The sequence below is a fragment of the Rana temporaria genome, chromosome 6 (assembly GCF_905171775.1).
Source record: "Rana temporaria chromosome 6, aRanTem1.1, whole genome shotgun sequence".
In the NCBI taxonomy this organism is placed as follows: Eukaryota; Metazoa; Chordata; class Amphibia; order Anura; family Ranidae; genus Rana; species Rana temporaria.
This window is the reverse complement of record NC_053494.1, coordinates 111087541-111108580: the sequence shown is the minus strand read 5'-3', so window position 1 is coordinate 111108580 and position 21040 is coordinate 111087541. Positions and strand designations below refer to the sequence as shown.

The 21040-nt window shown below is 47.0% G+C and overlaps 2 protein-coding genes across 8 annotated transcripts in view; one reads left to right on the top strand and one right to left on the bottom strand.

Annotated features, from left to right (window-relative positions):
- GULP1 (GULP PTB domain containing engulfment adaptor 1) overlaps positions 1 to 21040 on the top strand; it is a 779810-nt gene that overhangs the window by 701915 nt on the left and 56855 nt on the right. The window lies entirely within an intron of this gene.
- Positions 15362 to 20774, bottom strand: LOC120943709. 2 transcript variants are annotated; one of them, XM_040357175.1, is made up of 2 exons: positions 20110 to 20774; positions 15362 to 17721 (listed from the first exon to the last, which is right to left on the bottom strand). In XM_040357175.1, the coding sequence occupies exons 1-2, from the start codon at positions 20666 to 20668 to the stop codon at positions 16751 to 16753; spliced, it is 1530 nt and encodes a 509-aa protein (XP_040213109.1). In that variant the 5' UTR covers positions 20669 to 20774; the 3' UTR covers positions 15362 to 16750. The 2 variants fall into 2 exon arrangements, with proteins under 2 accessions (XP_040213109.1, XP_040213111.1); XM_040357177.1 differs by having other exon boundaries at positions 15362 to 16743.

Sequence of the window (21040 nt, the reverse complement as noted above, 5' to 3'; positions counted from 1 at the left end):
CCAGTCTGCTTCCACGCCAGCTGAACTGCTTAAGCCTGACCTTGATGGTACTCTGCCTGCTGCCCAGCCTGATGGTCCTTTGCCCGCTGCCCAGTCTGATGGTCCTTTGCCCGCTGTCCTGCCTGATGGTCCTTTGCTCACAGCCCAGCCTGATGGTCCTGTGCCTGCTGCCCAGCCTGATGGTCCTGTGCCTGCTGCCCAGCCTGGTGGTCCTGTGCCTGCTGCCCAGCCTGATGGTCCTGTGCCTGCTGCCCAGCCTAAGGTGCCTGTGCCTGCTGCCCAGCCTTCTGATCCAGTGCCTGCTGCCCAGCCTTCTGATTCGGTGTCTTCTGCCCAGCCTACTGATCTGGTGCCTTCTGCCCAGCCTTCTGATCCAGTGCCTTCTGCCCAGCCTTCTGATCTGGTGCCTTTTGCCCAGCCTTCTGATCTGGTGCCTTCTGCCCAGCCTGCTTATCAGGTGCCTGCTGCCCAGCCTGCTGATTTGGTGCCCGATGTCCAGCCCACCTCTGATGATCCTCTGACCAATGACCAGGCAAGCTACACGGTTGTAACCAGACATTCCAGTGTCAGAGTTCCGGTGTTGTCACATGACCCCAGGGCTAAGTTTGTGAATGACCCATGTACCCCAGAGTTGGGATGCCTACTGTCTTGAGTGATCACATGTCATACGTCTCTGAGAATTTGGCCAACAGGATACCTAGTATGTTGCCTAACCCCAGCGGTGGGGTACCTAGCCAGTAGTGTTGCTCACGAATATTCGCATTGCGAATATTCGACTCGAATATAGCATATTCGAGAAATCGCGCTATATTTCGAATTTCGCGGTGAATATTCGCAATTCCGAATATTCGATTTTTTACAATTTTTTTTTTAAAACAGATCACATCCTAGATATCTCCATCGACGTCTAAAAGCATTGCTGGTATGATTAGAGACCCTGGGCCGAGTAGCTGAAGCGTTCATTGAATTTTCTCGAAAAATCGCAATGCGATTATTCGGCAAACGCAATATCGCGCGATTATTTTCTTCGCCCCTATCTTCCGCATCAGAGCGATTTTTACAGTTTCATTTTTTAAACAGATCACATCCTAGTGATCTCCATAGACGTCTAAAAGCATTGCTGGTATGATTAGAGACCTTGGGCCGAGTAGCTGAAGCGATCATTTTATATTGCCGAATATTCGCAATGCGAATATTCGGCAATAGGAATATTGCGCGATTATTTTCTCCGCCCTTTTGCATCAGAGCCAATCAGAGTTCTCCTTCCACACTCGTCAGAGGTTAGCAACCAATAGGAACCTGCCTGCATGGACATTATATAAGCTCACTCCCAGCACCATTTCATTGCAGATTCAGAAGCTGGCTAGAGAGTGTGGAGGCTGTTTCTGTGTTCCTGTGTCTGTTCCTGATTGATTTATATCATCACCAGCATAGTGCTGCATTGCTATTTAGTGATTCCAGTGCATCTTTTCCAGTATATCAACTGCTTTTTTCAAAGCAATAGACCCAAGAGCTTTTTTCAAAGCTACGTTTTGTGCTGTTTTGTGCTGTTTTGTTCATTTGTGTTACTGTTTGATCCTGCATCTTTGCTGTTCAGTGATATTTGCTAGTGATTTCAGTGCACATTTTGCTGAGCTTTCTAAAAGAGCTTTTCTAAAAGCTAAGTTTTGTTCATCTTGTGTTACTGTTTGATCTTGCAGCTTCGCTGTTCAGTGATATTTGCTAGTCATTTCAGTGCACATTTTGCTTAGTTTTTCCTAAAGAGCTTTTCTAAAAGCTAAGTTTTGTGTTCAGTTTAGTTAAATTTTGTGTAGTAAGTGTACACACTGTTAGTGTACATTTATTTCATCTAGCTTAGCTTAGTGTGTGTTTAGTGTCTGTGTTTTGTGTTTAAAAAAAAAAAAAAAGTTAGTGTTTGTTTAGTGCTTTTTTTTTTTTCTTTAATTTTGTAGTCCTTGTCTTTGGTGTACTACTTTTCTTATAGTTTAGTAGCTGTCTGTGTACGTCTTTGTCTGCGTGCCTGTCTTGTAAAAAAAACACGAAAACACATTTTCCTCACATTTCCCCCCCCCAATAAAGTTTACCCCCCCCCCACACACATATCAGCAATTATGAGCGGCATCCGTGGCCGTGGCAGCAGGGGTAGGGGAGTTACTCCCAGTGCTGGGTCGCTGCCAGCACGGGGTACCTCTCGTGCCCCTACTAGTGGTAGAGGATCGGGTGCAAGGGGAGTCCGCCTGATCCGGGAGTTCTTCCCATCGGGCAGCCGCCCGATATTGCCATCTCAGGCTGAAGTAGTGGTGGACTACATGGGGCACAGCAGTGCCACTGAGTCGTCGGTCCCGACTCACAGTAGTACCACCATTACACCGGTGCTAGTAGTACCCCCCCCAGCCCCCAAGAGTCCAGCATCTTACTGTTCGACAGCGACAGTGAGAGGGATATCTTGGGGGAGGCCATGCATCAGGCAGACCTTCAGCTCTGTCCTGATGGTCAGGACCTTTTTGAAGGGATGGATGAGGAGGATGGGATACCTGCTGGCAGTATCCCAGAGACATCCCTTCAAACTGGTGCTGCTGTTTTGGTGCAGGAAACAGCAGCACCTAGTCAGACCCAGGCGTGGGTGAGGGGACAGCGGAGCCAGGCTAGAGGCTCCATGTCAGTTGGTTCCCTCAGACCAACACATCTCAGCCCTTGGTCTGACATCTCTGGGGGCGAAGAGGGTGACCCATCATGGTTGCCATCTGACGCGTCGGCTCACTACGTCAGTGACGACGGGGAAGGTAGGCACCCTGGTGAAACGGTGCGCCAGGTCACCACCAGGGAGACCATCGTCAGGGTCTCCACTGGTGATGGCAGCAGGAGGTGTCAGGAGGAGCAGCAGCAGCAGCAGCAGCAACAGGCAGCTCCACCTGTGCGCACCGAGTCCCAGCAGGTGCAAGTAAGCGTCACCCCATCTGACAGGAGGGCGGTGCTGAAGTCACCTGTCTGGAACTACTTTACCCTGGTGGCAGACAACCCTACCGTGGCCATCTGCCGGATTTGTAAAGTGAGGGTGAAGAGAGGGAAGTGTTTGGCTCGGGTGGGTACCACAGCACTGAACCAGCACCTGAGGATAAACCACTGGGCGGTGTTTGACGAGATGAAGCGTGGTGGTGGTAGCAGCGCCACCACCACAAGTGAGCAGGGTACAGCAGCCCCTGCCACATCTTCATCTCTTTCCAGCAGGTCATGCCCCCCCGCTCCCTCTAGTAGAGGTACTGGTACCGGCAGCCAGACCTCTACTTCCACAGCACCCTCCGCGTCTGTGTCACGCACTGCCGTCCGGCGCCAGGCGTCAATTTCAGACGCCTTTGACCGCACCACTCCCTTCCCCCCTGGAGACCGACGTGTGCGTTCCCTCAATGGGCTCCTGGCAAGGGTTATTGCCCAACATCTGCTGCCCTTCAACATAGTTGACAGCAACCCCTTCAGGCAGATGTTGGAGCAGGCCCAACCCCAATGGCGTGTCCCCAGCCGCCATTTCTTTGCCAGGACTGGTGTCCCTGCCCTACACCAGCACATTGTGCAGAATGTAACCCTGTCGCTGGATCACGCTGTCAGCGACAGGGTTCATCTGACAATTGATGGCTGGACCAGCAGGCATGGGCAGGGGCGCTACATCAGCTTCACGGCCCATTGGGTTTCCCTCCGAGGCGTCGGTGAGGGATCGGCGGCAACCGATCTTGTGGTGCCGCCCCGGGGTGTCCAGGGGAGAACTGCTGGTCTCCCTCAAGCCACTGTCTCCGCAGCTGCTGAGCCTCCCAGCAAGCGCCCCCATAGCTACTCAAGTGTGGGGCACGTGCGCTGTCAGGCCGTGCTCCAGCTTGTTAGTTTAGGGGACCGGAGACACACTGGAGAAGAAGTGCTGAAAGCACTTCAGAGTCAGGTCCAGAAGTGGCTGACACCCCGAAGGCTCCAGGCAGGTATGGTTGTCTGCGATAACGGCAGCAACCTACTCACCGCCCTCAGTGCTGGCAGTCTGACCCACGTGCCCTGTCTGGCACATGTCCTCAACCTGGTGGTGCAGAAGTTCCTGCGCACTTATCCCGGGTTGAGTGACATTGTGGCAAAGGCGCGTAGGATTGCCAGCCACTTCAGGCGCTCCCCAACCGCTACCGCGTCCCTGTCCCAGTTGCAGCGGAAGTACAGTCTGCCCCTTCACAGGCTGATTGTGGACAGTGTGACGCGGTGGAACTCCACCCTCCACATGCTGAAGAGGTTGTGGGAGCAGCAAAGGGCGGTGAGGGAGTACCTGATGGAACTACGCACTGAGAGGGCTTCACCACAACTCCCTTTCATCGCCTGTGCGGAGTGGGGGCAGATAAAGCAGGTCTGCCAAGTGTTGTCCTCCTTCGAGCAGGCGACCAAGATGGTCAGCAGTGAGCACGTCGGCCTCAATAGCGTGCTGCCAATAGTGTTCATGCTGGAGAGGACACTAGATCGCCTGCTCGAAGCTGGGGAGAGTGCCTTGGTGGAGCAGGAGGAGTCAGCAATGCTCCACCGAGACCAGGGCCAGGACGAGGAGGAGGAGGAGGATGATGATGATGAGGAGGAGGTGGTTGCTGGTGTCGTCCCGAAGTCAGGGCCTGGTCAGGAGGGAGAGCCGGTGTTGGGGGCACCGATAGTCCGGGGGTTGGGCATCTCTGAGTTTGACCAGCAGCGCCTCAGGGATGAAGAGTCGGACCTCATTCACCTGGCCAGCAGTGAGCAGTCACAGCGGGCTGTGCTCTTCCCCATGGCTGCCCACATGCTGAGATGCCTCAGGAGGGACCCCCGGGTTAAGACCATCAAGGCGAGGGATGATTTCTGGATGGCCACCCTTTTGGATCCCAGGTGCAAGGGGAAACTGGAGCAGTTCATCCCAGCCAGCCGGAGGCAGCACCGGATGGAGGAACTGCAGGCAGGCATTGTCAGACGGTTGGAGCAGGCAACTCCCCGGCCTCCAGTTGTCCCCCCTCATCTCACCCAGCAGGTGGCTGCACCCAGCAGCAGCCGAGCAGGGGACCTAATGGATGAGATGAGGATGTTCTTCCAAACCGAGCGACCCAGTACCAGCACCAGCAGCAGCAGCAGTCACCACCAGCGGCTGGCCCACATGGTGGCAGACTACATGGCGTCCGTCGGTGCTTCTGACAGTATGAGCACCGACGACCCCATGGAGTACTGGGTTGCCAGATTGGACACCTCCAGCGAGCTCGCTCAGTATGCGCTGGAGTTATTGTCTTGCCCCCCCTCCAGCGTACTATCTGAGCGGACATTCAGCGCGGCAGGTGGGGTGGTCACGGACAAGAGGACCCGTCTGTCCACAGACTCCGTGGACAGACTCACATTCATAAAGATGAATGAGTCCTGGATTGGCGGTGACTTTCTGGCACCCGTCGTCGGTTCAGGGCGCTGAAGGGTCCCTTGTCATGCATTCCCTGATGGAGCCCCGGACCTGATGTATTTACAGTGCTGAATATAACTATTTTAACATCTGAGAAAATCAATGTTAATATTTGGTACAGTAGGCTTTCTTTGCAATTACAGCGGTCAAACCTTTCTTGTAGTTTTACACCAGCTTTGCACACACTGGAGGAGGGATTTTGGCCCACTCCTCCACACAGATCTTCTCTACATCAGTCAGGTTTCTGGGCTCTCGCTGAGAAACACGGAGTTTGAGCTCCCTCCAAAGATTCTCTATTGGGTTTAGGTCTGGAGACTGGCTAGGCCACGCCAGAACCTTGATATGCTCCTTACAGAGCCAATCCTTGGTTATCCTGGCTGTGTGCTTTGGGTCATTGTCATGTTGGAAGACCCAGCCTCGACCCATCTTCAAAGCTCTAACTCAGGGAAGGAGGTTGTTGCCCAAAATCTCGCAATACATGGCCACGGTCATCCTCTCCTTAATACAGTGCAGTCACCCTGTCCCATGTGCAGAAAAACACCACCAAAGCATGATGCTACCACCACCATGCTTCACATTAGGGATGGCGTTCTTGGCATGGTACTCATCATTATTCTTCCTCCGAACACGGTTAGTGAAATTATGATCAAAAAGTTATATTATGGTCTCATCTGACCACATGATTTTCTCCCATGACTCCTCTGGATCAGTCAAGACACCTATGTCAGCAGTTATTTCACACCCTATATACTCTTATTAACACTGCTGTTCATCATGGCACCTCCTGCCCAAGTGATATGACTCTGTATCAACTACTACTGGTAATACTACTACTGCTGCTTCTGCTGCCCAGTCAAGACATCTATGTCAGCAGTTATTTCACACCCTATATACTCTTATTAACACTGCTGTTCATCATGGCACCTCCTGCCCAAGTGATATGACTCTGTATCAACTACTACTGGCAATACTACTACTGCTGCTTCTGCTGCTGCTGCCCAGTCAATACACCTATGTCAGCAGTTATTTCACACTCTATATACTCCTATTCCTACTGCTGTTCATCATGGCACCTCCTGCCCATGTGATATGACTCTGTATCAACTACTACTGGTAATACTACTACTGCTGCTTCGGCTGCTGCTGCCCAGTCAATACACCTATGTCAGCAGTTATTTCACACTCTATATACTCCTATTCCTACTGCTGTTCATCATGGCACCTCCTGCCCAAGTGATATGACTCTGTATCAACTACTACTGCTAATACTACTACTGCTGCTTCTGCTGCTGCTGCCCAGTCAATACACCTATGTCAGCAGTTATTTCACACTCTATATACTCCTATTCCTACTGCTGTTCATCATGGCACCTCCTGCCCATGTGATATGACTCTGTATCAACTACTACTGCTAATACTACTACTGCTGCTTCTGCTGCTGCTGCCCAGTCAATACACCTATGTCAGCAGTTATTTCACACTCTATATACTCCTATTCCTACTGCTGTTCATCATGGCACCTCCTGCCCAAGTGATATGACTCTGTATCAACTACTACTGGTAATACTACTACTGCTGCTTCTGCTGCCCAGTCAAGACATCTATGTCAGCAGTTATTTCACACCCTATATACTCTTATTAACACTGCTGTTCATCATGGCACCTCCTGCCCAAGTGATATGACTCTGTATCAACTACTACTGCTAATACTACTACTGCTGCTTCTGCTGCTGCTGCTGCTGCCCAGTCAAGACACCTATGTCAGCAGTTATTTCACACCCTATATACTCTTATTAACACTGCTGTTCATCATGGCACCTCCTGCCCAAGTGATATGACTCTGTATCAACTACTACTGCTAATACTACTACTGCTGCTTCTGCTGCTCAGTCAATACACCTATGTCAGCAGTTAATTCACACTCTATATACTCCTATTACCACTGCTGTTCATCATGGCACCTCCTGCCCAAGTGATATGACTCTTTATTGTCAATGTCTACTACTACTACTACTGCTCAATCAAGACACCTATGTCACTAGTTATTTGCCACTCTATACTACTATTACCACTACTGATGCTGCTGCTGCTGTTCATCATGGCACCTCTTGCCCGAGTGATTTGACACTGTATTGTCAATGTCTACTACTACTATTACAGCTCAGTCAAGACACCTGTGTCCCAATTTTTTGGTACACTATTGACTACTATGACCACTACTGATGCTGTAAAGTATTCCCCAAGTGTTTTTATGCTATCTAATACTATTACCACTACTGCTTGTAAATCCTGCCTGTGTGATACTTAGTGTGAATGCTTTAATAAGCATTCCCAGTATGGATACCCGTAAATGTATTAATCTTAATTAGTGTGAATGCTTTAATAAACATTTCCAGTATTGATATCCGTAAATTTAGTAATCTTATTATTCCTTACGTTTTTTGGTTCTGCGTAACTTCGGCATACTTTCAGCTATTGAGACCATTCAACTGTAAAAATGTTCGTCTCGTTCAGCTAATGATGGGACTTCTTCAAGTTTTTTTCGACTATTTACACTTTTATAAATTTTAAGCTTTTAGACCCTTTTTTTTAACATTGAAGTCAATGAGAACATCCTTTTCCCCTTTGAATTCACATGCCCTGCCAAAAGTTTCAGCTACTTCATACTTTCACTTACAGACACTAAACAAACTTTAAAGCGGTCACAAAATATTTAGCTATCCGGCTATGACTTTTCAGATCGTTATCGTTTACAATTTTTTGGTGAAAACGCAATTTACGTTTGGCGAATTTTTCACAAAAATGCAATCGGTTATAATGTAATCCTATGGAGGGGATTTAGAGTCTGTCATGTGACCTTAACATTGGAGATCTTTGTAATTAAAAATATCTTTAGAAAAAGGGGAAACAAATTGGTCTCACGCCCACAAGATCTACTTTTCATACACAATTTTTATATCAAAACGTAGCTATGCTTGTCTGGTTTATGGCAATGTGATCAATTCTGCGATACGTATTTTAGTTTTAGTTATTGGAGCAACAGCCAGAAATTATGTCTCATAGACTCTCATGTTAAATGATCTAAAAAATGTTGCTGCAGAACTCACAAAGACGCTCTTTTCTAAATCGCAGACATGGCCACATTTTTAAGTTTATCAACATAAATTTCATATCGATGCGTTTACAAGGGCCGTGTATTTCAAACGGTGTAGTCGTTGTATCGATCGCATGTACGGTTGAGGATTTATTAAGCTTTGTTTGGAGGCTTAAATCATGTATTAGATCTGTGAATTAAAAGCGTTTGTAATGTTATTTCTTTCCATAAATAACTTTCCTGACCTCAGTGCAATATTCCTCCTCACTGACCTGGGGGGGAGGGGAAACCTATTGAGGGGGGAGGGGCGACCAGGAAGTCAGCATACTCTATACTTTGCAGATAGAGAAAGAAGCTGTGTGTCCTAAAGATAGTGTAGTGGTTATGGTGAATGTCTTTGGCAAGGGGCTCACCAATTAAGCTATTCAGCATTCCCACTCGCATTTTCCTCAGCAAATGCATTGTCTAGTTATATTATATTTTAATACTCCTGCTGCTGCCTCCATGCTGAGTAAAGCTTCATGACCTCTCTGGCACAGCGGATCCACCAACAGCCTCCGCTACAAGCTACCAGACCGGATCTAAACAGCAAGTGTAACTATAACAATGAACCTTATGTTAAACCCTGTTTTGCGGCATTTATACTGCAACCATTGGGCTGTCTGCAAGAGCTCATCTGCATTCTCTCTCTCTTTCTTGCTCTCCCTCTCTCTCTCTTTGTATATATATATATATTGTTGCTTTTGTTATGTTCATTTTTCAACAGTTTATTTTGTGTTCGTCGTGTCTGTGTCGTGTGCTTTAGTTTGTCCTAGGTTACTGTTAAATAAAATAATAGTATAAAATGTTTTTGCTTATTATGAAGTTAAATGTGTTGATGTTGATTTGTTTGATGTGAAGTTAGATGTGTTGAAAAACCTACAAATCTATCTCAAAAAGAAATGAAACATTTCCAAAAAATAAGATTTTTTAATAAAAAAATAAATTCAAATATAACTATCAATGCGTTTCTGAATCCGTTCCAGTTCCGCAATATGTTCGGATTGCTGCTGCTCTAGCAGAGCATTTTGTTGCGTCAGGTAGCGGATCTTGCGTTGGTTTTGCAGGATCCTCTGGTGGGTCTTTTTGATAAGTCTGTTCTGCCTTCTCAGATCTCTTGATGCTGTTAGGATATAATAAAAAAACATTTGGATTTCAAAGAACGTTACCAAATAAATAAAATATTTGTTTTGCTTATTAATCAATCATTATCATGTGTATACACTTGTTATGTGTCTAACACATCCCGGGAGTGCAGAATTATTAGGCAAATGAGTATTTGGACCACATCATCCTCTTTATGCATGTTGTCTTACTCCAAGCTGTATAGGCTCGAAAGCCTACTACCGATTAGGCATATTAGGTAATGTACATCTCTGTAATGAGAAGGTGTGTGGTCTAATGACATCAACACTCTATATCAGGTGTGCATAATTATTAGTCAATTTCCTTTTCTTTGGCAAAATGGGCCAAAAGAAGGACTTGACAGACTCTGAAAAGTCCAAAATAGAGAGATATCTAGCAGAGGGATGCAGCACTCTTAAAATTGCAAAGCTTCTGAAGCGTGATCATCAAACAAAAGAAGCGTGTGGAAAAACAAAGGTGCAAAATAACTGCCCATGAACTGAGAAAAGTTAAGCGTGCAGCTGCCAAGATGCCACTTGCCACCAGATTGGCCATATTTCAGAGCTGCAACATCACTGGGGTGCCCAAAAGCACAAGGTGTGCAATACCCAGAGACATGGCCAAGGTAAGAAAGGCTGAAAGACGACGACCACTGAACAAGACACACAAGCTGCAACGTCAAGACTGTGCCAATAAATATCTCAAGAAAGATTTTTCTAAGGTTTTATGGACTGCTGAAATGAGAGTGAGTCTTGATGGGCCAGATGGAAGAGCCCGTGGCTGGATTGGTAAAGGGCAGGGAGCTCCAGTCCGACTCAGACGCCAGCAAGGTGGTGGTGGAGTACTGGTTTGGGCTGGTATCATCAAAGATGAGCTTGTGGGGCCTTTTCGGATTGAGGATGGAGTCAAGCTCAACTCCCAGTCCTACTGCCAGATTATGGAAGAGACCTTCTTCAAGCAGTGGTACAGGAAGAAGTCACCATCCTTCAAGAAAAACATGATTTTCATGCAGGACAATGCTCCATCACACGTGTCAAAGTACTCCACAGCGTGGCTGGCAAGAAAGGGTATTAAATAAAAAAAAGTAATGACATGGCCTCCTTGTTCACCTGATCTGAACCCCATTGAGAACCTGTGGTCCATCATCAAATGTGGGATTTACAAGGAGGGAAAACAGTACACCTCTATGAACAGTGTCTGGGAGGCTGTGGTTGCTGCTGCACGCAATGTTGATGGTGAACAGATCAAAACACTGACAGAATCCATGGATGTCAGGCTTTTGAGTGTCCTTGCAAAGAAAGGTGGCTATATTGGTCACTGATTTGTTTTTGTTTTGTTTTTAAATGTCAGAAATGTGTATTTGTGAATGTTGAGATGTTATATTGGTTTCACTGTTAAAAATAAATCATTGAAATGGGTATCTATTTATTTTTTTGTTAAGTTGCCTAATAATTCTGCACAGTAATAGTAGTCACCTGCACACACAGATATCCCCCGAAAATAACTAACATTAAAAACAAACTAAAAACTACTTCCAAAAAAATTCAGCTTTGATATTAATGAGTTTTTGGGGTTCATTGAGAACATGGTTGTTGTTCAATAATAAAATGAATCCTCAAAAATACAACTTACCTAATAATTATGCACTACCTGTATACTTCTAGCATCAATACCATATTATGGTTCTACAATCTGACAGGTGCGCTTTATATGTTGTCCATTTTTATATCTACATTTTATTGTTGAAATGTTATTAATCATTGTGCACATATTTACCTTCCTGAACGAGGCTCACAGGACCGCTGTCTTCCTCCTGCTCTTCTGCTTGAGAAGTTGGGGTGGTGGGGGGGGGAAGCTCCTCAGCTTGCTCCTCAACAGGAGCTGGGGTTGGGGAGTGGGAGGGCCCTGGCTGCTCCTCCTCATCCATCTCCTCCTCTGCCGCATCCTCCTCTGCCGCATCCTCCTCCTCCTCCTCATCGGCCTGGCGCCTTCTGCGCTTGGCGCGCACAACTGGTATTGGAGCACCTATAATAACACAATGTTCATATATTATAAAAATGTTTTCTAATGACGTATGCAAATTCTGTGTACTCTGCTGTATTGTATATGAATACAAATTGATTTATATAGACAGTTAACCAATGGGACAATGTTATATTAAAGGGTCTTGTGGGCACTACAGGGGACTGAGCGTGAGCTGGGATGCCACCATGTTAAAATGAGCTGTTTTTGTCTCCTTTGTTTTGTTCAGACGATCTCATGTTAAAAAAAGGGCCTGATGGAGCACACGGGATTACTATAACAACCCCACGCCTAACACAGGAATTTAGTGGGAATCTATATATATAAAACTCAACGTGTGTGTGCATGTATGTATGTATGTATGTATGTTCCAGCATCACGTACAAACGGCTAAAGATATTTACATGAAACTTGGCACACAGGTTACTTATATGTCAGCCACAAACATAGGATAGGTGGTTTAACCCTTACCCACCCCCATTTGCCATGGTCGGGGTTTTTCTTTAAAGTCCCATGCAAAGCAATGGGAAAAGTATGTTCCCACATAACTTCTGTGTTCCTGTCTGCTGTCCCATGTCTTTTTTCAACAGTACTATGAATACCTTGGCTGGTGGTGATATATGTTAGCACAACATGGCATCTTGGTTAACAACATCTGACCTTACATGAATTACATATGACCTTACATAACTGTCACCAAAGGAGCTGCGGTGGCTCCACGCGATTGCCACTGCGCTGACAAGTGATTCACCTCTGCAGCTAGGGGTTCGGATCCCGCTCTCGGCTACATGTGAATTGAGTTTGGTGGTCTCAGCCCCGCCCCCGGTGGGTGTGCTATGCGAGGTTGGGTTGGGAGGACCCCCTCACACCCGCCATTGCCACCCGGGGCATGGAGAAAGATGGCAGATTGCCTCTGGGGGAGGCCTCCCAACTCCTGCAGGCCGGCTCCTCTCTCTTTCGAGTTCACGCACAAAATACACTTTTGAAAAAAAAAACATAACTGTCAACAATAACTTACCTGGATGATATCTATCCCGAAGACGTCTGACCTGATCCATTTGGCGCCTCTTCAGGTCAGACCACTTCTTCACTATTGCCTTGTGGTCGTGTTGGCCGCCAAAGTCAGTGATTAGGGCGCTGACCACAGCCCTTTTCTCTGGCTGCCTGCGGAGCAGGTCGTATCCTGTTTCCAGGAACTTCTGCAAGATGAAGAACAAAGTATATTGTAATACTTCTGTTGACAGCCTTATGGATATATGACATAAATGTATGCTATTCAACAATTGGAAGCATTCTCGCCTTATTAATCAATGACAGGGGTAACATGACAGATTGTATATCCTGCCATTTCGGTCGCCACCTTTTTTGCATAAATATAGCAGCCATTATCATTTGCATAATTATGAATATATTATTAACAACACAGGATACACGTATAGGGGAGATATGCGTTGCTAACTCTTTTCCCTGTCAGGAGCCTAACGCCCCGGGGGGTCAGAGACGGGACCTTTTCGGAGGACCACTGACGTATGTACCCGTCGCAGTTTTTTGTGATGTCACTCTTTAGGTGTGTGCACATTTTTCACTGCACCGGGTGGAGTTTTTGGGTTGTGTTTTGCACGCCACAGGCTTTTCAACAGAAAAAAACCAGCTGGAGGCAGAATGGTTGCAAAACACTACGGGTTTGTTACCTAACTCTGGGTTTCAAGACCAGTCCACCTCCAGCTGTTGCAAAACTACTACTCCCATCAGCCACGGTCTGTCAGTGCATGCTAAGAATTTTACTTTTGCTGCATCTAGGGTGCCACAGTTTAGAGACCCGTGCATAAAGGCCTGAAAAATGGGGGCCTGCAGAACTTACAATACTAGAAGTGCCAGCATTCCCAGGCATGCTGGAAGTTGTAGTTCTGCAACATCTAAAGGGCAATATGTATTCGAACGTCCTTGGGCCTTGAGGACACTGAAGTCAGGACGTTCGCATACGTCCTATGTCCAAAAAAATGTTAAATTCATTATGCTAAATAACAAGGAAAAGTGCCTAAATACACATTTGCCAACCAGGGTGTCTGCAGCTGTCCAGGCATGCTGGGACTTGTAGTTTTGTAAAAGCAGGAGACACATTTTTTGTGAAATACTAATATCTGATCATATATACTAACTTTTAAACTAGACTAAAATGCAGTTGAAGATGATGAAATAACAGTGGTCAAAATACTTACACAAATCAGCATCTTTTCCTCAGATTTAGTGAAATTGCTTCCAACCATGTTGCTCTGTGATTGCGTTGCGATCATAAGTTGGAAACTGGCAAGGCTCCAGGAAATGGTCGCGTGTTGTTCGCGCGATTGCGCATGCGCGATCGAAAAATCGCAATCGCAATATGTTTTTTGGTTAAAATATCATAAATATTCGATTTCAGAGTGCTGCTACAGCAGTTTTCGAAATATCTGCAATCAATTTCGCATTCGCATTTTGTGAAATTGCGTTAAAATATCTCGAATATTCGATTTCAGAGTGAGCCAATCAGAGCGCTCCTACAGCATTTCTCGAAATTGCGCAATAAATATCGCATTCGCATGTTGCGATATTTCGATAAAATATCACGAATATTCTGAGCCAATCAGAGCGCTCCTCCAGCATATCTCGAAATTGCGCAATAAATATCGCATTCGCATGTTGCGATATTTCGATAAAATATTACGAATATTCTGAGCCAATCAGAGCGCTCCTCCAGCATATCTCGAAATTGCGCAATAAATATCGCATTCGCATGTTGCGATATTTCGATAAAATATCACGAATATTCTGAGCCAATCAGAGCGCTCCTACCGCAGTTATAAAAAAATCGCAATTATTTTCGCATTCGCAATAGCGAAAAATCGCAATCAATTAATTTCGATAAAATATCACGAATATTCGAATTTAGCGAATATATCTCGAATATTCGAATATATATTCGAGATATATCGCGAAATCGAATATGGCATATTCTGCTCAACACTACTAGCCAGTCACCAGACCCAGGTGGTGGGACACCTAGATTATTGTTGGATCCCGGCAGCAGAGTATCTTATTTGGAACCCGGCAGTCCTTTGGCCTATGAAACATTTTTCCTCTGGATTTATGCAACAACTAGGTGTCTCTTATGGACTTCTTCAGCTATGGCTGGCTGGAGTGTCTGGAGGTCCCTGGTACTGTTAGGGAAGAGTTTACTTGCTGGTGGCACTGTGGCTCCCAGATCTATAGGCTGCATTTCCGGTGTCCACCAGTGGGTGTCTCTCAGCAGTCAGGAGCTGACATCTCCTGTAATCAGTCATCCCCATGCTGATTGCAGGAAGCGTATTTGAACCCTGTGCATGCTCTTCCTCACTACCTTGGTATGGTCTCCATGTGCCCTGCATTCCTGCATCCTGCTTCCTGTTCCTGGACCCTGATCTCTGATCCAGACCCTACAGCCTGATCCCTTTCTACCTGTTTACTCCATCTCCTGTTACCTTTTCCCTGTACCGTCTTGTTCCCAGCTTCCTCTGCTGATCGCCTTTGTATGACCCTGGCTCTGTTATGATTATGATTATGATTGGGACTGTAGGCCATACTCTTTACCCAACAACCTTACTCCAGGCACCATAGCAAATAAACACACTGACCCACCATTGGCGAATAAAGGCCGCGGTAACTTTATTGGTTTAAACACAAAGCATTTTAAATTCAACAAAATCATTTTAATTCATAACTTCAAATATCAAAAATTTGCCATTAATCAAGCAAAACCAAAATATGTGCAACTGCTCAGTTTTTGTAACTCGAGCAGTATTTAAATCATTAATTGACATATCACGTCCCCCTTGGACTCCCAAGGTGACGCCTACCACATAAAATTTACCGCGACAGGGGAGGAGGGAGGGAGTTCTTCAGCTGCTGCTGCCAAGGGAAAAGAGGGAGATTCCCAGCCCAGCCAGTCCTTATAAAGCCTTTCCTGCTCCCAGAAGCTTCCGTCGCATCCCATTGGCTGGCTGATGATCCCAGAATTAAAGGAACAGTACCTAGGAATTACCTGCAAACATAGACTAACTACAACCCATAAACCAGCACCTGATACCATATTAACCCCGTGATGGCCACAATCCCACTCAAGTGGGCTCCTAATGTGCCCCCTTTCTTATGGGACTGTAGGCCATACTCTTTACCCAACAACCTTACTCCAGGCACCATAGCAAATAAACACACTGACCCACCATTGGCGAATAAAGGCCGCGGTAACTTTATTGGTTTAAACACAAAGCATTTTAAATTCAACAAAATCATTTTAATTCATAACTTCAAATATCAAAAATTTGCCATTAATCAAGCAAAACCAAAATATGTGCAACTGCTCAGTTTTTGTAACTCGAGCAGTATTTAAATCATTAATTGACATATCACGTCCCACAAGCCGGGTATGAGCATCATGCCCGGCCCCACCCCACCTCCGCGGCCTGCTCAATTCCATACTGCAATCCCAAATTAAAAATATCGATACCCACGTCCGAGAGGTGGACGCCATCCTGCCGGTATAACCCGGTAAAGCCCCCCTCTAAATCAACGTGCCTGTAAGACAAACCACCAATTTGTGGCATGAACTTGTACATGGCCCGATTTATCCGCTTCCTCATCTTCTCCATGGCCCTCCTCTGCGGAGAGGAGAGCCAAGAGAAGCGTGGAATGATTTCTGAGAAAATTAAAATAGTGCCTGGAGAGGCTAGTGAAAACCGCTGCAGATCCCTTTGGATCAAAAATAGCAAATCCAAAGTCCTTACTTTGCCCAAATCGTTCCCACCTGCATGAACTAATAATACATCCGGCTTAGGCCAACGCTGACTAAGCCCACTTAAGTGAAAGTAAAGTTGGTGCCACTGAAATCCCCGCACACCTTTCCAAAAAACCTGGAATGATTCCGGACAAAGCGATAAATTCGTTGAATACCTACGCAAGGCCGCTCTCTTATGCGCCCAGTGAATGTAGGAATGTCCCAGAATCCAAATTGTGCGGGGCTGACCTGAAATTTAAATAAACAGGTTAGGACGAACGTAAACTTTAAAACAATTTGATTTCCACCTCCCCATGTCTTTAATGTCTGACTCACATACTCCTCTCCGGGCCGCTTCTGATGCAGCGCCAATTCTAAATGAGTGGGAGGATATCCTCATATTTTTCAAACCCAACTTTAGCAGGCATTTGCGTAATACCGCATCAAATTGATATTTGGTAAGCGGCCCTCCATTCTGGTGCACCAAAAATAACCCTGGAACTGGGGGCCTGACGACCAAAAAACGAGTCACCGCATCTACGGGGCAGACAGATTTAACGCCCTGAGCTGCCAACCGAATCCTCGCACCTTTACCCAACGCGTCGGTCTTAGAACGACTTATCCATAACTGAATTCCCGAGGTATCTACCGTTACGTGGTCGACTAAAATACCCGACCCACCCAGTTTAGATTTAGGGATTAGCTCTGATATGCGTAGAGCCCCATGAAAAGCAAGCACGAACGCCGTTCTAAAAAGTATGGACTCGAAAACCGAAAAACAAACGGACGACGCTATCTCGCACAACTTTCCCAAAAGGTCGAGTGAAATCGGCCTTCTGTCATCCGGGACAAAATTAACCCTTTTATACCCTTTCAAGGCCTGTTTCACTGAGAAGAAAGCTGTGCACGGCGCAAAACCCCGCAGTCGGCAAAAAAAGGAAATTCCTGCTAAGGTTTTTGATATATGGCTGAAAGACAAACTTTGCTCCATAAGGGAAGCCACAAACGCTAATAATGACCCCTCGGACGGGCGGCCGTCACTAACTCCTAAATCTTCTGCAAAGGACAGCCAGCTCTTCCAAGAAGCAGCATAGCACAACCACGTCTTTGGTGCCACCGAGCCCTGTATTGCTCTTGAAACTATGTCCAGATTAGGTCCCACAAAAATTCCGGGCAACGCATCCCTTCCACATCCGCCTCCGGAAGCAGCTGACGAAAACGGTCCATCTGAAACCGAGATAACGCATCGGCAAGATTATTTTGCACTCCCGGTGTGTGCTTGGCTTTTAGCCAAACATTAAAGTGTAAGCAAAGAAAAACAACCTGTCTTAAAATCTTGACCACCAACAACGACTTTGACGAAAGGCAATTGATAGCAAAGAGGACCCCTTTATTGTCTGTTTCCACCAGAATCCTTTTGTTTGCAAACTGAGCTCCCCACAACGTCAATGCCACCAAAATCGGGAACAACTCTAACAGGACAATGTTTCTTGTGACCTCCTGAACCACCCAAGACTCTGGCCATGCTGCACAGCACCAGTGTGTTCTCCATATCGCGGCAAAGCCCTTGGACCCTGCCGCATCCGTGAATAACCTAAAATCTGGCGCCGCAACAAATTCTTCCTGAAAAAACGATCTGCCGTTATACGTTTCCAGGAAACGTGCCCAGACCATCAAATCTGCCTTAATCGACGTTGTCAGCCTGACGTGGGCAAACGGGGACTTTAAGCCAGCAATCGCTAGGTACAAACGACGCGAAAAAATCCGTCCAACGGGCATGATCCTGCCAGCAAAAGCCAGGACGCCTAGCAGCGACTGCATCTCCTTGAGTCGCACTTTCTTCCTTGCCAGAAAGGAGGCTAGCAAAGAATTTAATTTCACCAATTTTGCCTCCGGCAAACGAAACTCCATCTTACACGTGTCTATACATATGCCCAAGAACTCCAGAGATGTCACCGGTGTACACGTCTTCTCCTCCGCCAGCGGGACGCCAAACTGCGCCGCCATATCCTGAAAAGCCTGCAATAGCCCCTGACAACTCCCCGAATCCTGTGGTCCTATAAACATGAAATCATCCAGGTAGTGGACAATATTGCCACTACCTGAACGAAAACCAACTACCCAATGCAGGAAAGACGAGAACGCCTCAAAATATGAGCATGATACGGAACACCCCATGGGCAAACACCTATCAAAGAAATAGGCCCCGTCAAAATAAAAACCTAAAGAATTAAATGCCTCCGGGGCTATGGGCAACAGTCTAAAAGCCGATTTAATATCGGCTTTCGCCAGTAACGCACCTGGACCACACTGCCGTATTTTAACGATCGCCTCCTCAAAAGTCGCATACGTAACCGAGCAAAGTTCCACATCAATCTCGTCGTTAAGCGAATCGCCTTTAGGGAAGGACAAATGGTGTATAATCCTATACGTATTCTGCTCCCTCTTGGGCACCACCCCTAGAGGTGATATGCGGAAATCGTCAAAGGGGGGGTGCTCAAAAGGACCTGCAATGCGACCCTCTGCAATTTCTTTCTCAACCTTTTCCCTCACAATTTGTGGAAACTGACTGGCCGATTTTAAATTGCCCACTACTGTGCATCCGGCCCCTGAGAATGAAGGGAGGGGGAAACCAAACTCAAAACCTCTACTGAGGAACTGCGCCGTCACCTGGTCTGGATATATTTCCAGCCATGGGCGCATATTTTCCAGCCTCACTGGCGTGCAGGCTTTTTGGAAAAATATCCCTAGCACTCTGACTGGCAGCATTTGCCGACTTCTTTAAACACTTGGCCGCAGGGTGAGCCCCTGCGCAATATGAACACTCGTGTCTATATTTACAAGCCGCATTCCAGCGGCACTGGCTGTCATTGAACGCGAAACAGCTCCCTTTCCTAAAAGCTGCGCCTGAAGTGGGAACCGCAGCTGGCTTTGTCATGGCAGACCTCTGAGGGGCCAACAGATTTAGCCACAGGCCCACGTCTTTCATACCCCAACGCAGCGAGGGGTGGACCGCCAATTTTTGCCTAAATGACTCGTCATAATAAAACCATCCGAGTCCACCAAAGCTCTTGTAAGCCTCCAATATATGATCCACATGCTGGAACAGACCACTACTGCGTTCCGGGTATTTTTCTGTCATAACACCTGCAAAAATGCAAAATGCTTGCAACCAGTTATTGAATGACCTAGGTATGGGTCTGCGTCTGTCGTCATCATGTTTCTCATTCTTTTCCATTTTAGCCATAAAGTCTTTCTGGGAGGGTAACAGGGATAAGATGTCCATAAATTCCCCTTTCCAAATTTTATCCTTCACTGACATGCTCAGGTGAAACCCCAGGGGAGACATTTCGCAGGGCATTACCTCTTTCATGCATGCTTCTGGCACGCTGACCCTCCCAGGGGGATTACCCTCCCCCGCCATACTCCCCTGGGCCATAGACACATTGGGGGGTTGATGTATTGGAGCAGTGGAGGAATGTGAGGTAAGTATGGGGTTAAACATTAAATGTGAAACAGGACTTGCAGCCACAGTACCAGCAGGGGTCAGTGTTCTAACCAAAGAGGACAGTGAATCTACAATAACATTCAGAGCCTGTAACTGAGCACACTCACCCACTGCTTGAGGCTGTGCATTGACGGCTGGACCGGGTTCTCCTCTCTGCATAGACGCTGCAGGCTCCAGCCTGACAGGTAAGACTTGCTGCTCCTGTCCCCTCAGAGGGACCTGTTGCTGAATGGGTGGACGTGGGGGGAGCGGGCGCCCCCTCCCCACGCTTGCACTGGGCTGCGCTGCTCTGCCTCCCCTGGCTTTTCCCCTCGCAGGTGACTGTGAAAGATTCCTCTTCTGCCGTCCTGAACGGCGCACACTTGCTGGAACGCCCCCGCCATCTTCCTCCTCGCCCATGCCGCGCCTCCGCTCCTCCTCTTCAGTTGGTAGGGCTTCCCTTGTACGCTCAGGAGGCTGACTCCTCCGCGCTCTGACAGGGGGCTCCTCACTTGCAGACGCACTCTCTCCCTGCTGCTCAGTGGGTAACATAAACCCAGCGCCTGTCTCCACTCCGGCTGTCTGTTCTTCAGGGACAATGTCCCCCATAGTTAAACAGCGCTTGAGCCATTCTTCCCCCCCTTCGCTGCCTGCCTTCTCTAAAAGTTTCTTAAAGAGAGACTCCATACCTTTAGAGAGAGGGGCAGCTAAACCAGGAAGTCCAAGTTCTTCAGCTGCTGCTGCCAAGGGAAAAGAGGGAGATTCCCAGCCCAGCCAGTCCTTATAAAGCCTTTCCTGCGCTTTTTTTTTTAGGCCTCCTCCTCACACACTGGAAGAAGAGAACCCGGAAACGGCACTATAGCCAATTGTTGACATTTGTGATTGGACACAGCCGGTCACGTGGTAAAGAAACAATTTCATTGGTTCTTTACCCTGGTCGTGGATGTGCTGTGTCCCCCGGGGGTGCACACGAGTGGTGAAAATTAGTACAACACATGTGACCGGTTGTGATTGAACACTGCTGAATTGGGTGGTAAAGAGCCATTTAACGCCTTATGC